We start from the raw sequence: 24974 nt of genomic DNA, 5'->3' as shown, positions 1-24974 counted from the left end.
GGAGAGCGGCGGGGCGAGCAAGCCGGCGGGCTGGCGGCAGCAGTATGCCCCTCGGCCGGCACCGGCGGCCTCTCGGCGCTGCGGGGGCGGCTCCCGGCGCGCGCGAGGCTCAGCGCGCTGAGTCTCCGGCCCCGGCCCCTGGGCCAGCCCTCCTTTCCTGACTAACCCTGAGCGCAGCGGCGGCGGGTTCGGGGCTCGGTTCCGGACAGCGGCGGCGCCTCGCCGTGTAGGGAGGGTCCCTGCCTTTTCTGGCGCTCAGGGTCCCCCGAAGTCCCGCGCCTTCGTCTCTGCACTGCAGGGCGCCCGCGCCCGACCCCGGCGGCAGCGTCCTCGGAAGAGCGGCGGGGAGGGGTGATGGAACCGGAGGCCCCGGCGGGTCGGGCCCCGGCGGCAGCCAGCAAGCTGTCGGAGGCGGTGGGCGCGGCGCTGCAAGACCCCCGGCGGCAGCGGCGTTTGGTGCTGGTCATCGTGTGCGTGGCGCTGTTCCTGGACAATATGCTGTACATGGTCATCGTGCCCATCGTGCCCTACTACGTGCACCCGGCCGGCGAGAAGCCCACCCTGACCTCCAGCCCCACGCCGCCCACTCCGACCAATGCCAGCGCCGTCACGGGCAACACCTCGGAGCCCCCGACGGCTGATCTGCCGGCCAAGCCTATTGTGAAGCCCCGACACCCCAGGGACAACGAGGACGTGAAGATCGGGGTGCTGTTCGCCTCCAAGGCCATCCTGCAGCTGCTGGTGAACCCCCTGAGTGGGACCTTCATCGACCGCATGAGCTATGACTTGCCACTGCTTCTGGGCCTGGGCGTGCTGTTCGCCTCTACGGTGATGTTTGCCTTCGCGGAGGACTACGCGACGCTCTTCGCTGCACGCAGCCTGCAGGGGCTCGGCTCGGCCTTCGCGGATACGTCTGGCATCGCCATGATTGCAGACAAGTATCCGGAGGAGCCAGAGCGCAGCCGCGCCCTGGGCCTGGCGCTGGCCTTCATCAGCTTCGGAAGCCTAGTGGCGCCGCCCTTCGGAGGGTTCCTCCACGAGTTCGCCGGAAAGTCAGCGCCCTTCCTGGTGCTCGCCGCCGTTTCGCTGTTCGACGCCCTATTGCTGCTGGTGGTGGCCAAGCCCTTCTCGGCCGCGGCGCGGGCGCGAGCCAACTTGCCTGTGGGCACGCCCATCCACCGCCTCATGCTGGACCCCTACATCGCAGTGGTGGCGGGCGCGCTCACCACCTGCAACATCCCCCTCGCCTTTCTGGAGCCCACCATCGCCACGTGGATGGAACGTACGATGGCAGCATCCGAGTGGGAGGCAGGCATAGCCTGGCTGCCGGCCTTCGTGCCGCACGTGCTGGGCGTCTACCTCACCGTGCGACTGGCGGCGCGCTACCCCCACCTGCAGTGGCTGTATGGCGCCTTTGGGCTGGCGGTGATCGGCGCCAGCTCGTGCCTGGTGCCCGCCTGCCGCTCCTTCGCACCGCTAGTGATCTCGCTCTGCGGCCTGTGCTTCGGCATTGCGCTGGTGGACACCGCGCTGCTGCCCACGCTCGCCTTTCTTGTGGACGTGCGCCACGTCTCGGTCTATGGCAGCGTCTACGCCATCGCCGACATCTCCTACTGCGTGGCCTATGCGCTTGGGCCCATCGTGGCGGGCCACATCGTGCACTCGCTTGGCTTTGCACAGCTTAGCCTTGGCATGGGCCTGGCCAACCTGCTCTATGCGCCCGTCCTGCTGCTGCTGCGCAACGTGGGCCTCCTGAAGCGCTCCCGCTCGGAGAGGGACGTGCTGCTGGACGAGCCGCCGCAGGGTCTGTATGACGCTGTGCGCCTGCGGGAGCGCCCCATGTCCGACCGGGGCGCCGCACCTCGCAGCCCGCCCGGCCCCTTGGACGCCTGCGAGGAGGGCGACTACGACTACTACACCCGCAGCTAGCGGCCCTGCTCCTCCTCTAGGCCCCCCCTCCTACTCCCCAACCCACCCCCACCGCGGGTCAAGGGGGCTCCTCGGCGGCAGCCCGTTCTCAGGGCTTGCCACCTCCAGCGAGCACCCAGCCCCTCGGCTGTCTCTATTTCCCCGGCCCAAGTCCCCTCTCTAGAATCCCTTCTGTGTCCTCCTTTCTTTCCTCCAACCCGGCGTGGAGCATCTAGGCACGTGAAAACTGACGTGCTTCGGGAAAAGATGAAGAGGCGCGCTGGCCGCCACCTCGGGTCTCCCCGATGTAGAGCCGAGCCTCTGCCTGTCCTTCCTTCGTTCCTTCCAGTGCCAACCGGGCCCGCTGCACCACGGTGCCTCCGGGCCGACTCAATAAACTATATCTGTGCGAGGCCGAGTCTCTTTACTGATGGGGGTGGGCGGCCGGGCAAGGGACCTGGGAAGAACGGGAGGGTGGGCTGTGCCTCCAGCCCCAATCCTGGTCTCAGTCCAGCGGGCACGCAGGAAGCCCGTGGCTCTTTTGCAACTGGGAAAAGGAGATACGGAAGAAGCTAACCCAACAAGGGCTCTCACGCACAAACACTGTGGTGCACACGCCGCCCTCAGCCCGCCGCAGCCCCTCCCCAACCCAAGCCCGGCGCTGCGCTCCAGGGCGCCGCCCCGGGGAGCCAGAGGAGCCGCTCCCTCCGGGTGCGCTGGTCCCGCCCCTTAAGGACACACCCTGAATCAGCCACAGAGCTGTGCACTAAGGCGCTCAAGCCGGTCTTCCCTTGAGACTGGCAGCCTGTCCCGTCCAGGCTCCAAGAGGGAATGGGTCCGAGCTGTTACGGGCAGCGGAAGAAAAACCGGCCGTGTGTTTAAGGGCTCGGTATCTGGAAACTGTGCGTGGTGTGTGTGTGTGTGTGTGTGTGTGTGTGTGTGTTCCCTAGAGAGCTAGACTCCATCCTACGAGGAATACGGGGAACAGTTGTCGGTGTGTCAACTGGTCCTGGCTGTGCAGACTTGAGTCAGAGCTGGAGAGGGTGCGAGTGTGTGCGCTGATACCAACCTCCACCCTCCCTGGCCCTGAGTAGAAGAAGCAAGCCCCCTGGGCTGTCAAAAAGTCTCCCCACCTTGAGTGTGGGTCCCCAGAGTCCCAGACTAGCGTGTGTGCAGCGTTCCCGGCCCCGCCGCCTGCTGAAGGCCACAGAGTCCCCGGATTCCGCCGTGGAGAGGCTGCCGCGCTGGGGGTGTGCCTGTGTGTCAGACAACGTCTGTGGGGGTCTGCACGCCTGGTGTGTGCACGTGTGTTCTAAGTCTGCGTGTCCAGCTCTGCGCGTGTTTGAGCAGGGTCTGTCTTTGTGGGTCTGCTGTGTGTGCCTGCGGTGTAAAGATCTATAGGGGAGGGGGCACGCTTTGTCTAGGAGAAATGTCTGCCTCTGACTGCGTGTCTCTGAGCATCCCCAGGTGTGTATCGCCCATATTCCTCATAGTACCAGCCAGGATCAGTGGGAATAGAAAGGGGAGGACCTGCAGCGATGGACAGATTCATTAGTAGTCCTACTAATGTTATTATCACTATTATATCCTAAAAGGAGTTGTAATAAGGTTTGAACCTGCCCTAGACGGTGGGGAGGGCACAGATTTACCCAGACTCACCCCTCCCCAGAGTTCTGCAGAGTCAGCCCGCCACTGCTAGGATAAAGGGGATCGGGGAGCGAGGGAACTGGGAAGGCTGAGCTGAGGGCGATGGGCACCGGCGGAGACTTGTTTGGACCCCTCTTCTGGGGCCTGGATTCTGGTGCCTTTCTGAAAGCTCTATCCGGGAGGCCGTCAGAGCACGGGATTGGGGTCTGGGAGGTGGGAGCCCGGAAGGCGGGAGGAGGGGGGAGGACGCAAGATGGAGAGGGAGGGAGGCAGGGGTGGGGCTGGGGGAGGGAGGAAAAGCGAGAAAGGGGAGGGAGGAGGCACAGGGTGAAAGCGGGGAGGGGACTGGCGCGGCCGGCTAGCTCGCAGCCAGTCGCGAGGCCTGGGGACCCGGCGACGTCGGAGGCTCTACCACGGACCCAGGCGGCAGCCCCCACCCCCGCACGGCTGACGCGCCCCGGAATCCCTTCCGGCTCACATTCTAGCCCCTAGTCCTGCTGGGTGCGGCGAGGCGGCGGCAGAAAGGAGGAGAGCAGGAGGAGAGCAGGTGAGCAGGGCTGGGCTCCGGGAGCACGGAGCGGGGAGCGGGGAGCGGGGAGCCGGAGCGCGGAGCGGGAGCGGGGATCTGGGCTTACGATCGGAGGGAGGCTTGGTCCAGGGACTGTGCCGGGGGGAGAGACCCCCAGGACCTGCGGAGTTCCCCCAGTCCCCAGGGCAGCCGCCGTCGGGGAAAACCAGGAGGATGCGGGGTTCCCTGGCTCTGGTGTTTCCCCCCTCAGGGTGGGGACAGGAGGACAGGGGGCTAGACGACGATGTCGAATTTAAAATGTTGTGCAAGTGAGAGCTGCAAGTCAAGTTTTATTTGAGGTAAAATGAAGGCTGCAGTAAGACAGCACCTCAGAAAGCTCTGAGACGCTGCTCCAAAGAGGCGCTGGGGAAGGTCAGTATATACGTGATTTTGGTGAAGGGAGAATACATGCAATCGAGCACATCTTTTTCCAGAGGGTTTCTGCTAGTCTGCGGAAGCTTCCTGCCAGTCACCAGGTCAGTCTTCACGTGAACGACTGTAGCAGACCCATGAAATCAGCTCCTGAAAACATTTCATCTGCAGACCTGTGGCGCCGGGCCCCCCACCCCATTTCTGCTCTCCACCCTGAACTCCTTTCAGGGGGTGTTGAAGGTCCCCAGCCGCAGCAGCGCTTGATTTAATCTTTGTGGAGGTGGATGGCAAGTGCCAGTGTGAAGTTAACAGGCCCCGCGCATGGTTATAAGTTCAACAAGACTTTGGGAGACCTTTCAAGACCATTTTGTCCCACAGTGCTAGGAAGGCCTATTTCTAGGTCTGGCGAAGATTTCTCTTAAAAGCCACTTAATGCGCAGCTACTGGACTGGGTTTATCAACAGTAAGCAAAGGGCTCTGGACCAACCTGTCTTACTCAATCTGTTATGGTCGAGGAAAAATTCCCTCTTGTTATATCTTCCCATATCTAGAGTTATGTTATTACAACCATTGATTGCATATAGAGCTATATGTTTGATCAACTGCTTCAAATCACCTAGTCATCATTATATTTATTGGAGGTTCAGTGACACATTTGGTAATGCAAGAAACAATAATCTTGTAATACAGGCAAAGTACAAATAACATAGCTAGCAGTGTTATTAAAGTCATGAGCAAGAATTAAACCAAGAACTTCCGTTAGGTGCAGTCCAGTATATCCTCAGGTCAATTAACTTAGTCTGTTCTATTCCAATCTTTATCTTTCAAGGATGTTATATATTGGCACTATCCATAAGGCTCTTACCTGATTTTCTAGTTACTAGGCTGGTTATCCTTAGTATAATTTAATTGTTCCCAAGATAAAGGTTCCCCTTAAATCTTAAATGACCACAGCCTGGTGTTAACCACATAAATCCATCCCATAATTGTGGAAGGTTTTATTCCTTGGCTGAATTTGTGCTTGTTTCTCTGATTGATCTTGAGTAACTTAGAGGAAAATTCATATTTATGGCCAGTACCAGAGCAGGTTTTATTAATTGACTAGGTGAGAGGATCCCACCTAGTAATATCAAGAGTAGCCTGAATGGGACTGAACTTTCTTTCTCTAAAATAAATTTTTTTAAGGCTTGTCCAATTAGAGCTTTGGAGTAGAGAAATCCACCTAGGTAATCTAAAAGTACTAGACACAGATAATTGGCCCCAACCCAACAATTAGACTGATTTAAAAAAAAAAAAACTAGCATAGGATTGTGTCCATGATAGAAAACATTTGGTCCATACGCAAAGGTCGAAGAAGTCAAGAAAACATTATAAATGATCAAACAAATCAGGTCCTGCATCTTGGGTAAGCTGTCTACTTTTGATGCTGTCTTCTTCTCATCCTGGTATAAGTATTTGAACATTTGAACATTGTTTTAGGGTGAGTTTGAGGTCAGCAGTCCTCTCTATAGACCAGTCTGGTATAGGGGACTTTGGAAGTGGGAAGTAATCCAAGGGTCAGTTCACCTTAAGATTCACCATACATGAGCTACTTGAAGAGTACCTGATAAAAAGTCCTTTCATCCAGGCTGGAGAAGGTACTTTAAAGTATGTCTTATCCCGTATATATATAATATGTATTGTATATATATGTTTATAAAGTGTCCAGTTTGTATAATCCCCAAGATCATATGGAGCATCTGATCTTCATCCAAAGATTACTGAGATAAGCTTCAGAAACAAAACTTAGAGTCTTCTTTTAATAAATCAGTTAAACTTTACATTAGTATGGCATAAAGGCAAGGGACTGTGTGAGATGTGAGTCAGTAAATACAGATCTCCATTAACAAAACTGGGATTTAATATTCATTGAAATGTAATCTTTTTATCTCTAAAATTACCTTCATTTCTACCACATATATTCAAATTAAGACTAATCTGTTGCAAAATAAGTCTGATCTCAAAAAAACTTGGCCTGATATTTAGATAACTATAATTGATCAAAATTTTTTGCATTGTTGAAACTTTTATAAGGAGTCTCAGATTGAACTTTAAAAAAAAAAAAAAAACACCACTCCAGGCTAGGAAAGTCATGGCAGATGTTTATCACGTGTTTCACATTACAGATCCAGGTGAACTTTTCCCTTAGCAAGCTCCCCCAAATACCTTGAGATTTTTGTACCTGTTGGTGAGGTAGCTTTCCTAATTTATCTGATAAAGTTGCTGGAAACATAAGAGTTTACAATCTCTGGAGGGAGCAGATAGAGCAAAAAGATAAATGTTTCAATTCTGCTTACAAAAGTATAATTTACCAAATTACTCTAAGTCCTAATTGGTTTGAGGGGAAGATTTTCCTTACACCTGGAAAATGAAGATTCAAATTTGTAATTTTTCAGACAGAAACCGTAAGCATCCTAGCCATATTCAACAGTTCACTTATCCTGATGTAACTAATTTTTGTTAACAGATTGTGAAGCTATCAGGTTTCTCTTTAGGGTTTTCAGTTTCTCACCTAGTTCAGCATTATAGTCTGAAAGCCAGAAACTTGTATTTATTCCAAGGTTCTTTCTGTTAATCCTTTTGAAGAGGCAGCATTTTGCAAAGGCACCAGAATGAAATCATAACTGTCAGTAATGACAGCAGGCTTAAGAAGGCACGTTTAGAGTCTGATCACTTGCAATTGACACAGAAAGTTGGGTACTGCTCTGACAGACAGCGCTGTAAGAGAATAACCAGAATTAGGACTGGTGACGTTTTACCAGAACAGATCAGATTTTAGGAAAGCTATATACTTTCTAGACTACTTTCATTAGTAACATTCGCCATACAATATAACCTAAGAATGTTTATTGGCCATTCGACAAGGCTTCCCATGTAATTTGACAGACCAAATGAACACAGTTAGTTTAGTATCTCTCTTTGGGATGTTTCAGGGACCCTTTGAAGCATCCTAAAGTTAGAGAGAGGTCAAAAAGACTTCATTAGAATTTGATTTAGGAAGTTTGGTCAATAAATATCAAGAGTTTAGAACACTCAGGCAAATGGGGTCATAGGTCACTTGAGAAACAATAATTATTCACTTAGCCAAAGTTACAATAGAAGATCCCTTATGAGGTAAAGAAACTTAAAATCTGTTATTAGAGGCAGTTCAACATCTTAAGAAAATCGTTCCATACACAAAATTCAGGGGAGAGTCAGCCCTGAATTTTCTCAGGGTCCACTTGCCACAAACCTTCCTAATTTTATGTAGCCATCACTTAATTTGCTCATCCCAAACCTGTGGGTCAGACCTAATTCCTTTTCCCTTAATGAAATGCAACTCCATTTCTCCTGCCTTCTTCCCTGAAAACTCACGTCCACCCTCCTTAAGCAACCATGGACTGTCCTTTATATTAGCATTCTATAGGTTCGTGAGCGTGAATACCAGTCATAATTTCTGAGCATATTTACTTTCTTATAGAGACAGTCTCAGGGTGGCACCAAACATATTCGTTATTAGTCCAAACATCTTTCGTTTCTCTGTAAGAGGAAGACAGTATTCAGTAATTAATGTTTTAGCGTCTTATTTTATTTGGGAGTGAACTAGCTGTTCAACAAACTTCCATCACTTAATTTAGCACAACTCTAAAATTTCAAGGTGTTGACTGTCTGGAGGGACTAAAATAGATAGACATTCCTAAAGCATAATTATTCTTAAGAGAGTTTATCAAAAGCTCTTATCCAATTTACATTATCTTGTCTTAAAAGTTTCTTCACATTGAGTTATTTTCCTTGCTGACAAATGTGTAACAGATATAATAGGATCTTATTTAGCTTGTATTAAATCTAGGCACAATGAAGGTATTATACTGATTATTATATTGATGACTCTTAAGACATGTCTATATTAGTTAGATCAACTAACTGAAGCATGAATACTAGGTACTAATTTAATATTGAATATTTCCCAGTTCACGTGAAGCTGAAATTCGTTTAATTTTTCTTATATTCAGAACTGTTTGATTTGTAAGCACTTACTCTTCTTTAGGCCGAATAACTGAGAGCTCATTACAAATTAACTTCTGCAATATTATCCAGAGACAAAGACACATACTGAGACAGGAGGCTTTTGCTGCATGAAGAGGCATTGGCCTCACTGTCTGTAGGGCCCTCACCAATCTGACCTTGCCCTCCTCATCCTCTCAGAATTCCCACGGCACTAGGGTTGACTCGCCCTTGAATATTTCGGCTTCTGCATTGCAGTGCATAGCCACAGGCCTATGCTCCAGGGCGCTCACTGGTCTAAGGCCCTCCTGGTCCCCAGCGTGGTGGCATGGGACCCACAAGGACTCCACCTTCTCTGCCCAGTGCTGCCAGGCAAGCCCTGGCTCCTCCACCCCGGGCCAGAATTATCTGTCTTTCTGGATGCGCTGTCTTTGAGTTAACTGTGCCTTGCACCCAACACCCCCTCCGCCACCTTGCCTGCCTGAGGGTAGAATGGGCTAAGCCTTAGATCTAGGCTCTTGGGAGATAATAGGGGATGGATGATTGGAAGCCACGGGTGGGAGCTCATGGTGATTCAAACTTATGCTTAGGGGTAGAGGTTGGGCCCCACTAGCCTTAAAAACAAGCTTTTACCCCTCTTGGCCTGGCTCACTTCTACTGCACCCTCACAATCAATCCATCTCTTCCTAGGCCGGGTCAGGTGGCGCCTAGGGCCTGGGCTGCCCAGCTTCCCTGTACCGTCTCCCGCAGCATTCTCACGCCACCTACACTGGGAGCCAGCAGCCTCGAGACTGCCTGTCACAACCCATCCAGCAGGGTCCTCCCTGCCTCGGCCACAGGCCAGTCTGCGATCAGTCCAGAGACTTAGAGGACCTTGTATCCAGTCATGGGCCTGTGCATTCCTTGCGCTTAGCCACCCAACACTGATTTTACTTCTTGCCAGGCACAGGCTAGGGCCCAGAGGTGAGGAACTGAACATGACAGGTGCAGTCTTAGCTGGAGAAGCTCGCAGTCAGTGGGAAAGAGAGGCTTTAGCCTGCGCAGCGCAGGCCGAGGCAGCACGAGGGCTCTGCCAGCGGCCCCTATGCATTTGGAGTCGGTTTGCCCAGCCCGGCTGCCTTCCGAGCTGCTCTGGGCTGGTAGGTCGAGGCTGGATGACCGCAGTCTTGTGGAGCAGGGCCAGCCGGAGACTCACTTCAGGACCCACCCTCTCCTGTTTGCAGCTGCAGAGAGGATGCTGTGGTCAGGGGGACTGGTCATCCCAGGCGCAGGGAACCCTTCTGGTCAGAACAGGGGCAGGGTGACAGGCTGTGGGAGGTGAAGGGTGCTGCGGCAGGTCTAGGTGGCTGTTGTGTTGATGTCTGTCTGCTTCTTGGTCCCCAGGTCCACACCTCTGTGTCCACAATCAGAAGTCACCAAGATGCCCATCTGTGAAAAAGCTCCCCCGAAGATGGCAGCAAAAAGTCCGGGCAGTGAGGAGGAGCCTGTAAGTGATGTTTCGAGCCCCCTCTCTCATCCCTGCTCCCCATCCCCAAGCCCTTGTTCCAGAACAGTACTAAGTGGGGCTGGCCTCCGAATCTTGCCTGGCCCCTAGCCCTGTGCTCTCCTGGGCATGAATGCCAGCTGTAACCCTGCCTCTAGTTTGCTGAGGAGCCTGGGAGGGCCTGGCGGAGCTGGGAGTGTCTTCAGGGAATACCGAGGGAATGCTGACAGCTACACTTTCTAACCCCAAAGCCAGGGAGAGTCCTTGGTCTGGGCCCAGTACTCTCTTTTCTCCCGGAGCCTCCCCCTCTGCAAGTTCTGCTTCCAGTGGCTTTGAGCCCAGTGGGATTGCCTGAGGATGAGCCTGAATTCCCCGCTCTAAGCCTTGCCACATCGCAGCCCCCGGAGCCTGAAGGCTCCAACTTCCCCACCAGCTTGAGACACTGCCGTCCTTCCCTGGGCAGGCATCCTCCTTCCGTATCATACTCACCTTCCAAAGTGAGTGTGCCACAGCTGTCTTCTTGACACCTCTTTACCCCAACCTGCACCCCAGGGCTTCATTTGAAAACTTGATCAGAACTTTCTGGCTTCTCTCTGTGAAGTTGCTCACCACGTTGTCTAGACAGACAGTCTGACAGACACTTCTGTTGTCGTCTCTCCCTTTGGACTGCAGCTGCCTTGAGAGCAGGCTCTGTCTCCCCATTGTCTCTTGAGCTCAGCCCAGGACCTGGCTCATATAAATTGCCCAGAAATGTTTATTGACCTAAGATCCCAGGACCCAAATTTGTACAAGCCCCTGTCTCTGTACCCAGGCAAAGTCAGAAATCCATGAGAGTCTGCGAAGAACCCTGAGGGGCTGAGACATTTCAGCAGAGAGTTCCTGCTTCATTCCTCTTCCGCATCACTGATCCCCCATGACCCAGGCGGAGTCCCTGTCACAGCCCTGAAGAAGCGTGGCTCCAACCAGACCTGCAGTCACTCTTGGACAAGTCACCAGCTGGACTGGGCTTTCTGTACACGTTTCCCCACTCACCCGCCACACGGATCCCCAAGACCCCAGGAGAGAGAAGAGGGCAGGGAGGCTGGACCTGGCTCTCTGGGAGTGGGCTGGGCCACCTAGAATGCTGCCCAGACCCATCCTCGAGTGTTCCCCAGGGCAGCAGGAGCAGCCCATAGTTGGCAGTGACGCCCTTCTCCCTCCCGCTAGGGCAGTGAGCTCTGGAGGAGCAGGCTCAGACAGGCGGGTCCCCTTCTCTCATCCGGGCATGCCCTCCAGCTCACTCACTCTCCAGGGGCGGGGGGCTCGCTTCAGTCCCTGCAACAGAGCAGGGCACAGGCAAATACTCAGGGGACCCGCTTCACCCCGCAGCCCGGCTGGGGTAGAAAACTCACTCCCTTTACCGCCCCACCGAGGAGAAAGCCCTGAAAGAAGGCTGTCTGCTTTTTGCCGGCTTTGTAAAGTTTAGTGAGTAATACGAAAAATCCTGGCTTCTCATTGTGACCAGCTAAGTGAGGGAGAAGGAGAAGGGTGGATGGAAAAGGAAGCAAGAATGAGAAAGACCGAGTGGGAGGGAGCGGGAGGGGCGGGGGCAGGGGCTATTTCAGGTGCTGACTCTGCCATTGAACGGCCGGATGACTTTGGAATAGTCTCTTCGCTCTTGGGCCCTCAGTTTCCTCACCTGAAAACTGGACAAAAATCCCTGCCCAGGCTAAGCCACAGCCCTGTTGAACACACAAGATCCCGCAGTGATAGAGCTTGTTAACTGGGAAACTCACATCAGGAGGACGTGGGTGGGGAATTCCTCTGAGATTCTCGAGATGCTTTGGGACCCCAGGAGCTATGGGTTTCCTCTCAGCAATCCCTTGGGAGGTGTAAGGATGGTCCCATCATGACGCTTTATGATGTGCCTATTTGGGGACAGTTGTTTCTCTTATTTACCTGTGCCCCTCTCAGCTAGGGATTGTTGTTTAAGTCCTATGGATAAGGAAGCTGAAGCTTGGAGAGATTAAGAGTGGAAGAACTTAATCGTCCCCCATCCCTGTCCCGCATGGAGCTAAATGCCCCTCCCTGTGTTTCATAACAGGGAGGGATTTAATAAGGAGTACACGAGTCAGCCTCCCATATCATGAATATCGGAGTATCTTGCAGAATTCTGGTCATTAGGGCAGGCGGTGAACTATTCCTCCCTCCATCTTTCACCTGTCCAAACCCCTCCATTAGAGTCACACCCTTTGGGTCCAGAGATCAATTGGATTGTGGAGCCCCAGCTGGGAACAGCTCCTAAACTAAGAGTGGCCAGCAGTCAGTATCAGTAACAGGTTGTAGACTCATTCTTAATGGTTTATAAGCACTTTCACTTCCATGATCACTTTGATCTTATAAGAAGTAGAGCTTCTTACTTCCGTTTTACAGGGGAGGAAGCTGAGGCACAGAGGTGGGGGTGACTTGCCAGAGGTCACACGGATGGGCCGCAGTTTGTTCTGTCTGGTATCGGCATCAAGGTCTTTTTCTCTGCACTTGGTCCCCTGCTCGGGGCAGGGCTGAGGTGTGGGACAAAGCAAACAGGTGCCTCCTCAGTTCACAGCTCTGCTGAGCTGAGCTCTAGAAACAGACACGTCCCAGGGTAGGGAACAGGGATGGGACAGACGGAGGCAGACACAGGGGATCAATCTGGGGACAGACAGGGCCCACACATAAGGACAGGCACAAGAACCGGCGAACCTTATCTTCCAGGGGCTGCCCAAACTCCCTGTGCCCCCGCTGCAGCAGACCCTGGCCACCTACCTGCGGTGCGTGCAGCACCTGGTGCCCCAGGAGCAGTTCAGGAGGAGCCAGGCCATCGTGCAGCAGTTTGGGGCCCCTGGCGGCCTCGGCGAGACCCTGCAGCAGAAGCTGCTGGAACGGCAGGAGAAGACTGCCAACTGGGTAAGAGCTGCTGGGGCAGCAGACGAGGAGCCCCTGGAGCAAAGGGCAGAAGCTAGATGAGAAGATGGAGGGGTTTGGATAAAGGGCAGGCAGGCGACAAAGGCGGGGCAGAGGGAGGGACAGGCATGGGGGAGACCCAGAGGGGTAGTGAGGGGCAAGGGTGAGAGGCTGAGAGGGGACAGGTGCCGATGGAGATGGGGTCATGGGGAGAGACAGGGTACAGAGATGGCGGGCAGATGGGGGCAGGTGAGTAACAGGGTTGGGAGCAGCCGGGGGTAGCATGAAGTCAGGGGAGAGGGATGAAGGGCAGGACTGAGACACTCGTAGGATTGGGCAGGGGACATGGATGAAGCGGCCCTCACGCAGGATGAACAGTGAGGTGGAAGAAAGGGGAAGCGTTGGGTGGAGCTGAGGGGCAGGCGGGTGGCTCAGGGAGCCACAAGCTCCAGCCCATAACTGGGGCTTAGTGTATGCTTGTGGAATGAATGAATGAAACAAAGTACATGATCTCGTGAAGGGTCCCCATGTCGCTTCCGGGATGCCAAGGTGGGGGTGATGTGTTCCCCAGGCAGGGTGTGTGTGGCCACTGCGGGTAATGGCACCCTCCTTGGCAGGTGTCCGAGTACTGGCTGAACGACATGTATCTCAACAATCGCCTGGCCCTGCCTGTCAACTCCAGCCCAGCTGTGATCTTTGCCCGGCAGCATTTCCAAGACACCAATGACCAGTTAAGGTGAGGACACCGGGCTCCCAGGCTCATAGCTTGGGAGTCCGCCTGGAGGAGGGGGCCTGGCCGCACCCCTAGGAAGGAGAGGCTGAAGCTCGTGCCTTGGCTGAGCTTTCTGAGGCCAAATGGCCCTGAGACAGTGGCCATCCAGGCCAAGGGGTCAGAGGAAGGGTAGGTGAGGGGCACGTGGGTAACAAACACAAGGTCTTCCTCAGGTATATCTATTTGGGGTGGAGTGGGGTGGGGTGGGGAGGTCATGGGCCCCAGGTGCCCCCACGGCAGTCAGGCCTGGCTGAGGTCCTGGGAGGAAACCTGCAGCCTCTGATCCCACTGGTGCTTGAAGTTGGGGCTTGCCACTGGGATGCGCGGCCCCAGGCTGATTCAGAGGCCTCTGCTCCCTGCAGCGCCCAGCTCTGAGCAGAGGCTCCCGGGGAGTGGGAATGGCTCCTTCCCGCCAGCCGCCACCAGAGTCTCTGCCATCTGCTGCAATTTCAGAGCTCACTGAGCCGCTGGAACGGCCTCTGGGTGCGCTGATGACTGCAACAGAGGGGCCATTTACGCAGGAGAGGAGCAGGGCGGAGGGTCTCGAAGAGCCAAACCCAGGTCTCTGGCCTCAAGACCAAAATGTGGCGCAGCGTGGGGACAGTTCAGAGGGAGGAAATAAAACCATGAGGCAGGGTCCACCTTGGCCTCTGATCCAGGCTGGAAGACCCCCGCCCCCTCCTTCTTCAGCCAGCCCAATCAACCTGCTGGCTGGAGGGGGCGGGGGTGGGCAGCCTTCCCCCTTCCCCTACAGCTGGGCATTCCCTGGGCAGAGGAAGTATGTGGACTTCTGGATGCAGTCCCCAAAACTGCATTGAAGGGGAGTGTTTTCCTCCTGATGCGATTAAGCCAGGCTCTCCGTCCATGAGTAGTTAAGATGACAGGGTCCCATGGGAAGGTTTTCTGGTGCCTTTTTCTGCGGACAGCACCTCCCAGAAGCCTGGGTTTGGGCCCAGTCCAGGCCCAGCACAGGCATTCCCCCGGAAGAACACGGCCCCTAACACCTCCTCCTGCCTGCTCTGCGGCCTCTCCTGGCTTCCTCTCCCTCCTCCTCCTCTCATTCACCTTCCAGTTTCCTCTCCTCAGGAGCATTTTTAGTCTCAGGTTTGTGAAGGAAACTGACAGCCTGGGGGTAGGGATGGAGCAGCAGGAACCCTATCTGCTTATTGCACCGTTAAGGCCAGTCATCTGGTGGGTGGTCCATGAGTATGGGGAGACTAGAGGAGGAGGGAAGGAGGGGGAGAGGGGGAGAGAAAGAGGAAGAAGGAATGAAAGAAGGAGGGAGAAAGGAGGGAGGGCCCCTGGGCCCCAGAGAGGAGAGACTAAGGCCTCATCTCTCTCTGCAGGTTTGCCGCCAACCTCATCTCCGGTGTGCTCAGCTACAAGGCCCTGCTGGACAGGTAGGACTGAGCCCCACCTGGGAAGGGTAGCGCCCTGTTCATCTGTCTGCCTAGCCAAGGAGCTATGAACTTCGGAGTACGTGTGTCTTTTTCAATTACAATTTTCTCAGAGTATATGCCCAGTAGTGGTATTGCTGGGTCATGTGATAGCTCTTTATCCCTAGTTTTTAAGCAAATCCCCACACTGCTCTCCACAGTGGCTGTATCAATTTACATTCCCACCAGCAGTGCAAGAGGGCTCCCTTTCCTCCACATCCCCTCCAGCATTTATTGTTTGCCGATTTTTTTCACTTTTCAAATTGATGCTGGAAAGATGAAGGGAAATAAGGCCCCATCCCCGTCTTCAAAAGGTTCTCAGACTCTCTAGCGAAACAGGCACATGAACAGCACCAAATGCAGCTGTGTGCATCCTCTCTGAGCCCCTCACTCCGGTATCTGGCCCCTGACATCCCCACTGGGGCGCCTCCTAGTCACTGCAAGCTGAGTCATCCCCAGTGGGCCCTTGGCCCCCTCCCCATGCCCCGCAGGCCCTTTACCTTGTCCTGCCATCTCAGTAAACGTGCCACACAGCCCCGGTGGTGAATCCAGGATCCTGTAAGTCACCCGCAGTATCTTTCTCCCTCGCCTGCTCATCTAGTCCAAGCTCAGGGATATCACACTCCCTCCAGAACCCATCGGAGAAGGCAATGGCACCCCACTCCAGTGCTCTTGCCTGGAAAATCCCATGGACAGAGGAGCCTGGTAGGCTGCAGTCCATGGGGCCGCTAAGAGTCGGACACGACTGAGCAACTTTACTTTCACTTTTCACTTTCATGCATTGGAGAAGGAAATGGCAACCCACTCCAGTGTTCTTGCCTGGAGAATCCCAGGGACGGGGGAGCCTGGTGGGCTGCCGTCTATGGGGTCGCACAGAGTAGGACACGACTGAAGCGACTTAGCAGCAGCAGCAGCAGCCAGAACCCATACTCACACCCTCCTCTTACTCCCATCGCCCTCCCCAGGCCCGTCACCTTCCCAGCAGCCCACAGCCTCCTTCCCGTGACCGGCTTCCACCTATTCTCCACCCAGAACCAGTGCCTTTATGACAGCACAGCGGATCAGATCATGCCCCTGAGTGCTCTCGCCTTCCCGGGGCTTTCACTGCCCCAAGAATGAAATGGCACTGATTTCTGCTGCCAAAGAGGCCACAGGCCTCCCCGCTTCTCTGTCCACCCCTTTACTCAGCTTTGACTGGCTTCCTTTCATCTTTGACCAGTGTTCCTCAAACAACCTATGGTGAAGGACCAATATATATTTTATTTAGTAAAATGTTTTTGAAAGTGAAAGTGTTGGTTGCTCAATCTTGCCCGACTCTTTGTAACCCCATGGACTGTAACCCACCAGCTCCTCTGTCCATGGAATTTTCCAGGCAAGAATACTGGAGTAGGTTGCCATTTCCTACTCCAGGGGGTCTTCCTGACCCAGGAATCGAATCCAAGTCTCCCGAATTGCAGGCAGTTTTTTTTTTCTATCTGAGCCACCAACTGAATGAGCAGGAAAACGGCATATAGATACAAAACACAAGACCCCTTGTTTCCTTGTTAGATTTAGCACATATAAACGTCCTCTGTCAAGTTGTTACAAGTTTCTGAAAGCTCCCCCTGGAGTCCCACAACCAGCCTGTCATCAGCTGGTCCTTCCAGTTCAATCTGACACCCACGCTTGGAGCAGCAGGACAGTGGGATGCTCCGCCCAGCCCCCCTCGGCCTCACTCTGCCCCAGCTCACCTCGTGGCTGCCTCTTAACCCCAGGGCTCAGCTCTGGAGTCTGATCCTCAGTGAGACCATCCCTGGTCACTCCTGCCCTGCCAGTCGCTGTCTCCTCACCCCATCTGCCTGCCTGCCTGTTTCTTTGCTCCCCGACCTGTGCCCCGTTAGAACAGGAAGCTCAGCTCTTGCTTGCACCTGCCTCCCCAGAGGCTCGAATGGTGCCTGGTCCAGCAGGGTGCTCAGTCACATTTGTTGGCTGAAAGGAAGGAAGAAGGGAGGGAAAAAGAGGCAGAAAAAGAGAGAGAAAAGCAGGAAGGGGAAAGGGAGTGGAATGTGGAGGGGAGGGTGGAACAGGAAGAGGGAGAGAGAGGGAGAGAGCAGGAGGAAGAGGAGGAAGTGGGGAGGAGGAAGGAAGGAAGCGCCTGAGACATGCTGAGATCTAGGAGAAAGAGAGCTTTCCACCTTGAACTCAAAGGAGGCCTCCGGAAGAGCTGATGACGGAGGAAGCTCTCAGAAGAGTGAAAGGAGTTTTCTAAACAGATCAGTTGAGTGCAGGGCTGAGGCTGAAGGTGTGCCAAGCAGCAGCAGTAGCAAAGGCCCGGAGTGGCCAGATCTCTGCCTGCACATGTCGCGCGTGAGGCTGGAGAGAGGGAGACCAATGGAGGCCTGAGGACACGAGGGGCTCCCTGGGGCCCTCCGCTACTTTGGAAAACGGGAATCTAGCTCCTGAACGGCCATCACCATGCAGTTCTGGCGTCAGGTTAGAGTACAACCGATTTTGATTCCCGGCCTCTCTTCCCTCCCTCCCCCTCCAGCCACTCCATCCCCACCGACTGTGCCAAGGGCCAGCTATCAGGGCAGCCGCTCTGTATGAAGCAATACTATGGGCTCTTCTCCTCCTACCGGCTCCCCGGCCACACCCAGGACACGCTGGTGGCCCAGAAGAGCAGTGTCATGCCTGAGCCAGAGCACGTCATTGTGGCCTGCTGCAACCAGGTAAGTGGCCCCTCGCTCCTGCAGCCTCTCGGGCCTGGGGAGGGGTGCACATGTGTTCATCCCTCCCTGCTTCTCCACGGTGTTCAGCCCCCTCCCAGAGTCACACGGTGAGCTGGGGCAGGGTGGCCCCGAAATGGGGTCTCTTGATTTCTGTGAGTCCCATTTCTCTCCACTGGTTGGATTTTAAGAAGGAGGAGCGTCGTCAGTCGAGATGCCTTCAGTAGGTTCCCATTTCAGTCCTGTCCAGCCAAGTCAGGTCCAGTGAACTGCCTGGATGGACTGAGGGTCGTTAATGAGACCCAGCGTGTCTTCAGCCCTTCCACATGCAGTCACCCAGGTTGTGGCCTTCCTGGAGACCACACACAGATGGACAGCTTACAGACTGTCTGGGCACCCACGTCCAGGTGGGCCTGGTATCTGTACTCATCCCATCTGATCTTACGGTGGCCTTGCAGAGGAGGCCTTGGGTCTCCACTGACACACGAGGAGACTAGACTTAGGTTAAGTGGCTTGTCCAAGGGTGGGGAGGACTCCTTGGTCTGCTGATGTCGCAAGTCCATGCTCTATCCTCTGCAGCTCAGGTCCTCAGACTGGGCTCCAGGGAGCACGGAAGAGCCTGTGCAGGCCCAGGGGACGCCAGACGGAGTGTTTTATATACTGAGGCTCCACATGAATATTTCATCTGATGAAAAGCCATTTGTTTTCATTAAAACCCAACTCTGACGCCCGCCCGGGGGCTCCCCTGGAATTTTTTTCTGTAGTGGTTTCTTCTTAGGCTCATTTGACATTTTCAGTCTAAATTGGGAGCCCTAAGTTTGCCGTCAAAAGATGGCTGTTCCCAGGTTGGAAGTCCACCTGACACCTGGCTGGCCACAGGACAGAAGCTTTCTCCACCTTCATTCAAAAGTCAAACCCAGAGTATCCCAGCGGCCCCCGCCCCGCCACACACACACACCATAGTATCCATCCCTCCTAGAAACGCTGTCAAGATTCCCGCTCTGAACCAAACCACCTGTATGCTGCTCAGGGCATGGGGCCAGGCACACGTCAGTCAGCAGAGAAGCGATCTTGACCTGGGACTATGAGTAGAACCCTTTACAATGCTGAGGCTCTAGCTGCGAAATTACTGAGTGCCAGTTCACAGGCCTCACCTACAGAGCTCACCCGAGTACACGTGTATAGGTACATATGCATGCATGGAGCATTTTGTGTGGTGTTCTTCCATTTTAATCTTTCTCTGCATGTTATTTGCTGCCATTTTTTTCTCCACTCACCAGTGTGTTTGAAATCTGTCCCTGTAGCTGTATCCAGAGCTAGGTCATTCCTTTCAGCTGCTGGTTAGACATGCATTGGACAGGCGCTGCACGTTTTGCTTAACCATTCCCTTACTGCAGAGCATGTGGGGTCTCTCTACCAATTTTCTATTGCAAACAAGGCCGATATGCGCAGTCCTTTGTATGTCTCCCGGAGCACAAGTATATGTTTCTCTAAGCCTTAGACTAAAGTATGCATTTACAGGAGCAGTTACTGAATCAGAGGGCACACACATTTTCAGTTTTGATTGACACAGCCCCCAACAGCAAGCAGATGTACCAATTTCCTCTCCGTTTCCCACAAATATAATGGTTTTACGTCAAATAGGAACTACAGAAAAGAAACTTTCTTTAGTTAAGTTTAATCTGGCCTTCTTTGATCTGGGAGAGCTTGGAGTCCGGCACAGTAGACAGTGTCGGGCTGGTCCCCACATTGTGGCTCTTCTGAACCATCAAGTACCTTGGGAACCAGGGGCCTGAGTGTCCCCCCCGTCCTGCTCCCATGCAGAGGCTCAGGGAAGGCCTGACGTCTAGGGCGGGCCACCCTGAGTGACGTCTTTGACCTGTTTCCCCCACAGTTCTTTGTCTTGGATGTTGTGATTAATTTCCGCCGTCTCAGTGAGGGGGATCTGTTCACTCAGTTGAGAAAGATAGTCAGAATGGCTTCCAACGAGGATGAACGCTTGCCTCCAATCGGCCTGCTGACGTCAGACGGGAGGAGCGAGTGGACTGAGGCCAGGACGGTCCTCATGAAAGGTCAGCAGCAGCACCCAGCACGTCTCCATGCTCATCTCATCCTCACACCCATTGGCCTCCCTCCCTCCAGGGGTGTACCTCATCCCCATTTGCCATAGCGTGGGAAGCTCAGGCCTCCTTTCAGCCCAGGACCCAAAGGCATATCCCGCAGTTGGCCTGCGGTCAGCTGAAGGCACCTTTTGTACCCTTGTAATTCATCTGACGGCATGCTGACTTTCTGGGTGAGGCTGACTAGCCCTGGAATCCGAGGATGTCTGGGAGCATGGTGCGGGGCAAGGTTTTGAGTTGAAGGAAGGCCAGCTGCAGTGAAGCAGTGGTGTTTTACTGGTGGGCAAGGGAGGTGCTCATTTCCGGGATCTGAGCTGCTGGGAGGGCTGTCAGGTAGGGGTTTGGGATGGGCCCACCTCTGGAAGGGTGCTTGGCTGCCTCCTTCACGCGATTTCTTGGTCCCAAAATTCTTCATCGTCAAGCTGCTCTTATCCTTCTGGCTGCTGCTCTTAAGAAAGTTTCTAAGCTTTCCCATAAGAAATCCAGCAACAGCCTTACATTTTTCACATTGTCCTTCTGGAAACTACTTTTCAAACCCAAAGCAAGCCCTATTCTCAGGAACTGTGTGGAGAGTCTTGCTTTCTTGCCTACATTCCCAGATGAAGAGTGGGACTTCTTTGAGCCTTTATCTGCCCCTTGGGCTTTCGTTCCAGCCAGGTGACCATTCAGAGTTCTTGAGTGTCTGTAAGCTGAGGACCTGGGCTAGGCCTGGGGTGTGTAAGGAACAAAAAGGATGGAGCCCTTGGCCTTGAGCGGCCCCCTCGATAGGAATCGGGGATGGATTCAAGTACCTAGTAATGCAGTATCTCCCCATGTAAGGCAGTAGAGCCAGTAGCAACCAAATAAATGCTCCAGGACTTCAGAGAGGGGAGGGAGCCCTTCTAACTGGGAGGCTTTTGAAAGGCTTTGAGGGAAGAGGTAGGAACCCTGTGACATGAGTGAGAGGGACAGGAGGCAGGGACAGTGTCCAGGCAGGCAGGCCAACTGCAGGCAATGCTAGCCGCCCAGCAGGGCCATGTCTGACCTGCCCAGTACCGTGAGGAGAGCAGTCTGGCCGGCAAAGATGGCCGTGCTGGACGTACTGGGAGAATGAGAAGGTGATGGAGCTTGACTGTCCAGCAGCAGGCACACCCTTCTCCCTAGAAAGCTCTTCTTCCAGGGCTGGCTGGCTCCTTGCACTGTCCCCAGCTCAGCTTAGGTGTCCACCCCAGACTCTCCTGGAGCACCCCGCTTCTCCCTAGCACACTCTGCCCCTTGTCCTGTTTTTCATCTTGGTTGCATTTCTTACTCTCTGAAGTCAGTTTTCTGTCTGTTTGATTCATGCTGATTATCTGTCCCTTTCCCACACCGCCACCCAAGTCTGTAAAACCCAGGAGGACAGGGGCCTTACCTGGCTTAACTTCTGAATCTGCTGTCCCAAACACAGTTAATCCCCAATCATGCTTGTTAAATAAGGGAATGAAGGACAGTAAGGATACTGGGCCCCAGCCTTATCTCCCACTCACCGCTTAATCTTCTTTCATTCAGTTCTTAGGCACCTTCAAGTGCATGGTCTTGAATTGGAGGCTGTGTGGATCACAGGTGGATGCCAGAGGTGACCCTCTTCTTCCCAGTCTAATGGCCACATGGGAGAATTAATAACTTATGATTTGAAAGTGAGTTAATTCCCTCAGGAGACCATGGTATAATCACATCTACTCTTCTCCCCTCCAGGGACAGAGACAGGCATCAGAAGAATTGCCTCTGCTTCCAGGAGGCTTCCCACTTTATTAGCAGGCCAGGCCCAAGCCATCACCCCGCACGACTGACCAGGATTGCCTTGGGGTCTGAGTGCCTGGGTGCGCTAATCGGAATTAATTTGTTAATGGCACTTGATCTGGCTTTCTGAATGGAAGTGCTGTTTCTAAAGGAAGCATGACAGAAAGGAGGGGGGTGCACACACAGCTTCGCTCTGGAAATCTAATTAATCCAGTTAGCACTGGCTGTGTCATCTGCAGCGGGAATCTGATCCTTCACTGAGCTCTCCTCTCCGGAGCGCCCCTTTCCACGGAAGGAAAACGGGGAAACCACTTAAGAAATGATTTGAGTATCAAAGTGAAAGATTAAGGCAGCTTGGGCTAGAGTTGAGAGTGAAGATAAGATGGAAAGATGGAAAGACACGGGTGGGGTCTAGAGAAGTTTCAAAGTGGAGGCAACAACAAGGAAAAGAGGAATGAGCTTTTTTTAAAATAAATTTATTAGAAATGTATTTCTTTTATTGCAGTATAATTTACAATATTATGTTAGTTTCTGCTGCACAACAAAAGTGAGTCGGCTGTATGTATGTAGCGCCAGCTCTCTCTGAGCCTGCCTCCCACCCTCTCCATCCCAGCCCCCTGGGCCATCGCAGAACAGAGCTGAGCTCCCCGTGCCGCGCAGCAGCTCCTGCTCGCTGTCTGCCTCACATCAGAGTCTATGTACGTCAGTGGCACTCTCCTAATTCGTCCCACCCTCCCCTTAGAAAAACGGTACTGATGAGCCTATTTGCAGGGCAAGCGTAGAGAAACAGATGTAGACAGTGGGCTTGTGGACGCAGGGGAGTCCTAGGTTTTTGATGTGAGCAACTGAGTAGGTGGTGGGACCGTTCACTGAGATGAGAACCAGCCGAGGGGAGTGATACAGCAGGGAGAAGTCCTCTCCCAGTGTATCAGGGATGCGACGCCTCGGGCCATCTAAGTAGAGACGTCAAGTTAGATCTATGCGTCTGGAGCTCAAGGGAGAGATCAGTACAGAGATATAAATTTGAGAGCCATCAGCACAGAAGTGATAGTTAAAGTCATGGACCTTGATGAGATCATCTGGAAACGGAAGACGGGGCCTTGGAGGTCAGGTAGGAAAAGATGCAGAGGGAACAGAGAAAGAGCAGGCTGTGAAGTCAGGACGAAAGCCGGAGATGAGTCACAGAATCCAAGAGGGAAGAGAGAGAGCCACCAGCTATGTCGGATGCTGCTGAGAACTCTGGGGAGAATGGGACAGAGAGGAGACTCTGGGCTTGGCAACCCTAAGTCAGCCATGACCTTCATCAAAGTCAGGCCAGAGTACTAGACGGGGGGAAGGTGTACGGTGGTGGAGGCCATCCCACAGCAGGAAGAAACTGTTAACGAGACAGTCACTGGGCAGAAGCAGCTAAGGGTGGGTGGTTCTTTTCAGAGGTTTTGGTACTAGAAGGAGCAGAAAAGCGGAAGTGGTTGGAAGAGGATGGGGGTCAAGGGAAGTGTTTTCAGTAGGAGAGGCAAGTGCCTGGAAGTGATGCAGCAAGTGAAATTGTTAGTGAGGAGAGAGGAGATGGATGGAGGGGTGGGATTCTTGCAAAGGCAAATGCAGATGGAGCACAGAGAATCAGAGCCCTTGACTGATACAAGGAAGCCGAACCTGGCCTCAGGCCAGCAGTGGTGCGGGGGCTCTGGAGGCAGAAGAGAGTGCGTGACAGAGCCTCATGGGAAGTGAGACAGACAGCCTGCTCAGGAGACTCGCTAAGGTTCACGGACTGTGTTGAGCTCATATTTGAGGGCCAGACACTTTAGAAGAAACAATACCATTATTTTGCTATCCCCCCTCTCCCCCACACATAATGGTGAGGTGCTGAGGTTCAGGCAAGGAGAAGGTGGGTTGCTGAGAAGGTGGGTTGCTGGTTCCTCTACCAGGAGCCCGTCGTCTAGCCAAGGTCAGTGAGTATAACTGAGGGAGAGAAGGCGGGTGTGGAGGGGAACGGTTCAAATGCTGGGATCTGAACTGAGTAAGCCGGCGCATTAGTGTGCTCAGGCTGCGACAACACCCTGCTATACCCTTGTGGGGCTTAGACAACAGCCACTTCTCTTCTCCCACTTTCAGAGCCTAGAAGTCCAAGGTCAAGGTGTCAACAGAGGGGTTTCTTCTGAGGCCTTTCTCCTTGACCAGGACGGCTGCCTCCTCCCTGTATCTTTACATTTGTCTTCCCTCTGTGTACAAGGATGTCTGTGTTCTCGTCTCTTTTTCTTATAAGGACACCAGTCATGTTGGATTAAGGTCCCACCCCAGTGACCTCATTTTAATTACCTGTATAAAGACCCTCGTCTCCAAATACAGTCCCTGGGACAGGGGTTAGACTTCAACTTAGGGATTTTGGGGGGGACACAGTTTAGCCCATCACAGGAGGGAAGTGAAAGATGGAGGTGGATGGTGGAGAGTGGAAATAGGCAGCGGGGCTGAAGGGTCTTGGAGATGTCGGTGAGACGTGCTGCAGCGGGTCATAACAGTGTGTGAAGCAGGAATCAGAGTGGTCAAGGTACGGGGAGCTTGAGCTGATGCTCCAGAGGGGCTGGGTCCTGGTAGTGACATGCCTCCAGATGAGCTGATGCTCCACAGGGGCTGGGTCCTGGTAGTGACATGCCTCCAGATGTGGTGGTAGGAGTAGGTGCTGAGGTTGACTGTCAAAGGTGAGAGGTCAAACGGCCAAGAGAGGAGGATGCCAGCCAGGCCACGCCCAGGGATGTTCAAGGTACCGAAAGGATGACCAGAGTGGTGATGGGGAGGAAGAGCTAGAGCCAGGTCCTGGTGGTTGGGCATTGTGAGGAGGCCAGAGGAGCATAGCAACAGGGAGGATAATGCGTGGGGGGAAGAGTAAAGCCTACCAGCTGCAGCTCCACAGAGAGAGCCAGAGGGGAGGGGGGTCATTTGGGAGCTGGGAGGGGACACCCCCTGCCCATCTGGTGCTGGGCTGAGTGTGAGGGAAGATGACAGTCCTCCAGGAGGGGGTGCAAGGAAGTGGGCCCTCAGAGGGGGCACCCTTCAGTTGCGGCAAAAGGTTAACAGAACACTTTCAAAGAAGGTTAACAGGGCAAGGGGAGAGCCAGTCAAGCACTGTGGAGAGCCCAGGAAGGAGGAGAGAGAGCAGGGGAGGACCAGGTCCACCCAGGGGACACTGGAGCATCAGGGGTGGGAGCGCTGGGGAGGGCAGCCATCGTTGGAAATGATGCTCCCAGAGCTCTGATCTCTTCGAG

At 53.8% G+C, this 24974-nt stretch overlaps 2 protein-coding genes across 2 annotated transcripts in view; both read left to right on the top strand.

Annotated features, from left to right (window-relative positions):
- Positions 173 to 1929, top strand: SLC18A3 (solute carrier family 18 member A3). The gene has a single exon (XM_013975731.2). It carries the CDS (start codon positions 355 to 357, stop codon positions 1927 to 1929), a length of 1575 nt encoding a protein of 524 aa, XP_013831185.2. The 5' UTR covers positions 173 to 354.
- CHAT (choline O-acetyltransferase) overlaps positions 3928 to 24974 on the top strand; it is a 48744-nt gene continuing 27697 nt past the window's right edge. Inside the window, exons 1-7 of the mRNA XM_018042628.1 lie at positions 3928 to 4102; positions 9902 to 10004; positions 12735 to 12926; positions 13541 to 13659; positions 15042 to 15095; positions 17659 to 17839; positions 19731 to 19908. Of these exons, the coding sequence (XP_017898117.1) occupies positions 9939 to 10004; positions 12735 to 12926; positions 13541 to 13659; positions 15042 to 15095; positions 17659 to 17839; positions 19731 to 19908 (790 nt within the window). The 5' untranslated portion in view covers positions 3928 to 4102; positions 9902 to 9938. The remainder of the gene's footprint in view (positions 4103 to 9901; positions 10005 to 12734; positions 12927 to 13540; positions 13660 to 15041; positions 15096 to 17658; positions 17840 to 19730; positions 19909 to 24974) is intronic.

This window comes from Capra hircus, chromosome 28, assembly GCF_001704415.2.
Source record: "Capra hircus breed San Clemente chromosome 28, ASM170441v1, whole genome shotgun sequence".
Taxonomy (NCBI): domain Eukaryota; kingdom Metazoa; phylum Chordata; class Mammalia; order Artiodactyla; family Bovidae; genus Capra; species Capra hircus.
This window is presented reverse-complemented; position numbering and strand designations above follow the sequence as displayed.

Excerpts from the sequence above, each read along its gene's own strand:
- SLC18A3 (XM_013975731.2), top strand. The coding sequence starts at position 355 with ATGGAACCGGAGGCCCCGGCGGGTCGGGCCCCGGCGGCAGCCAGCAAG.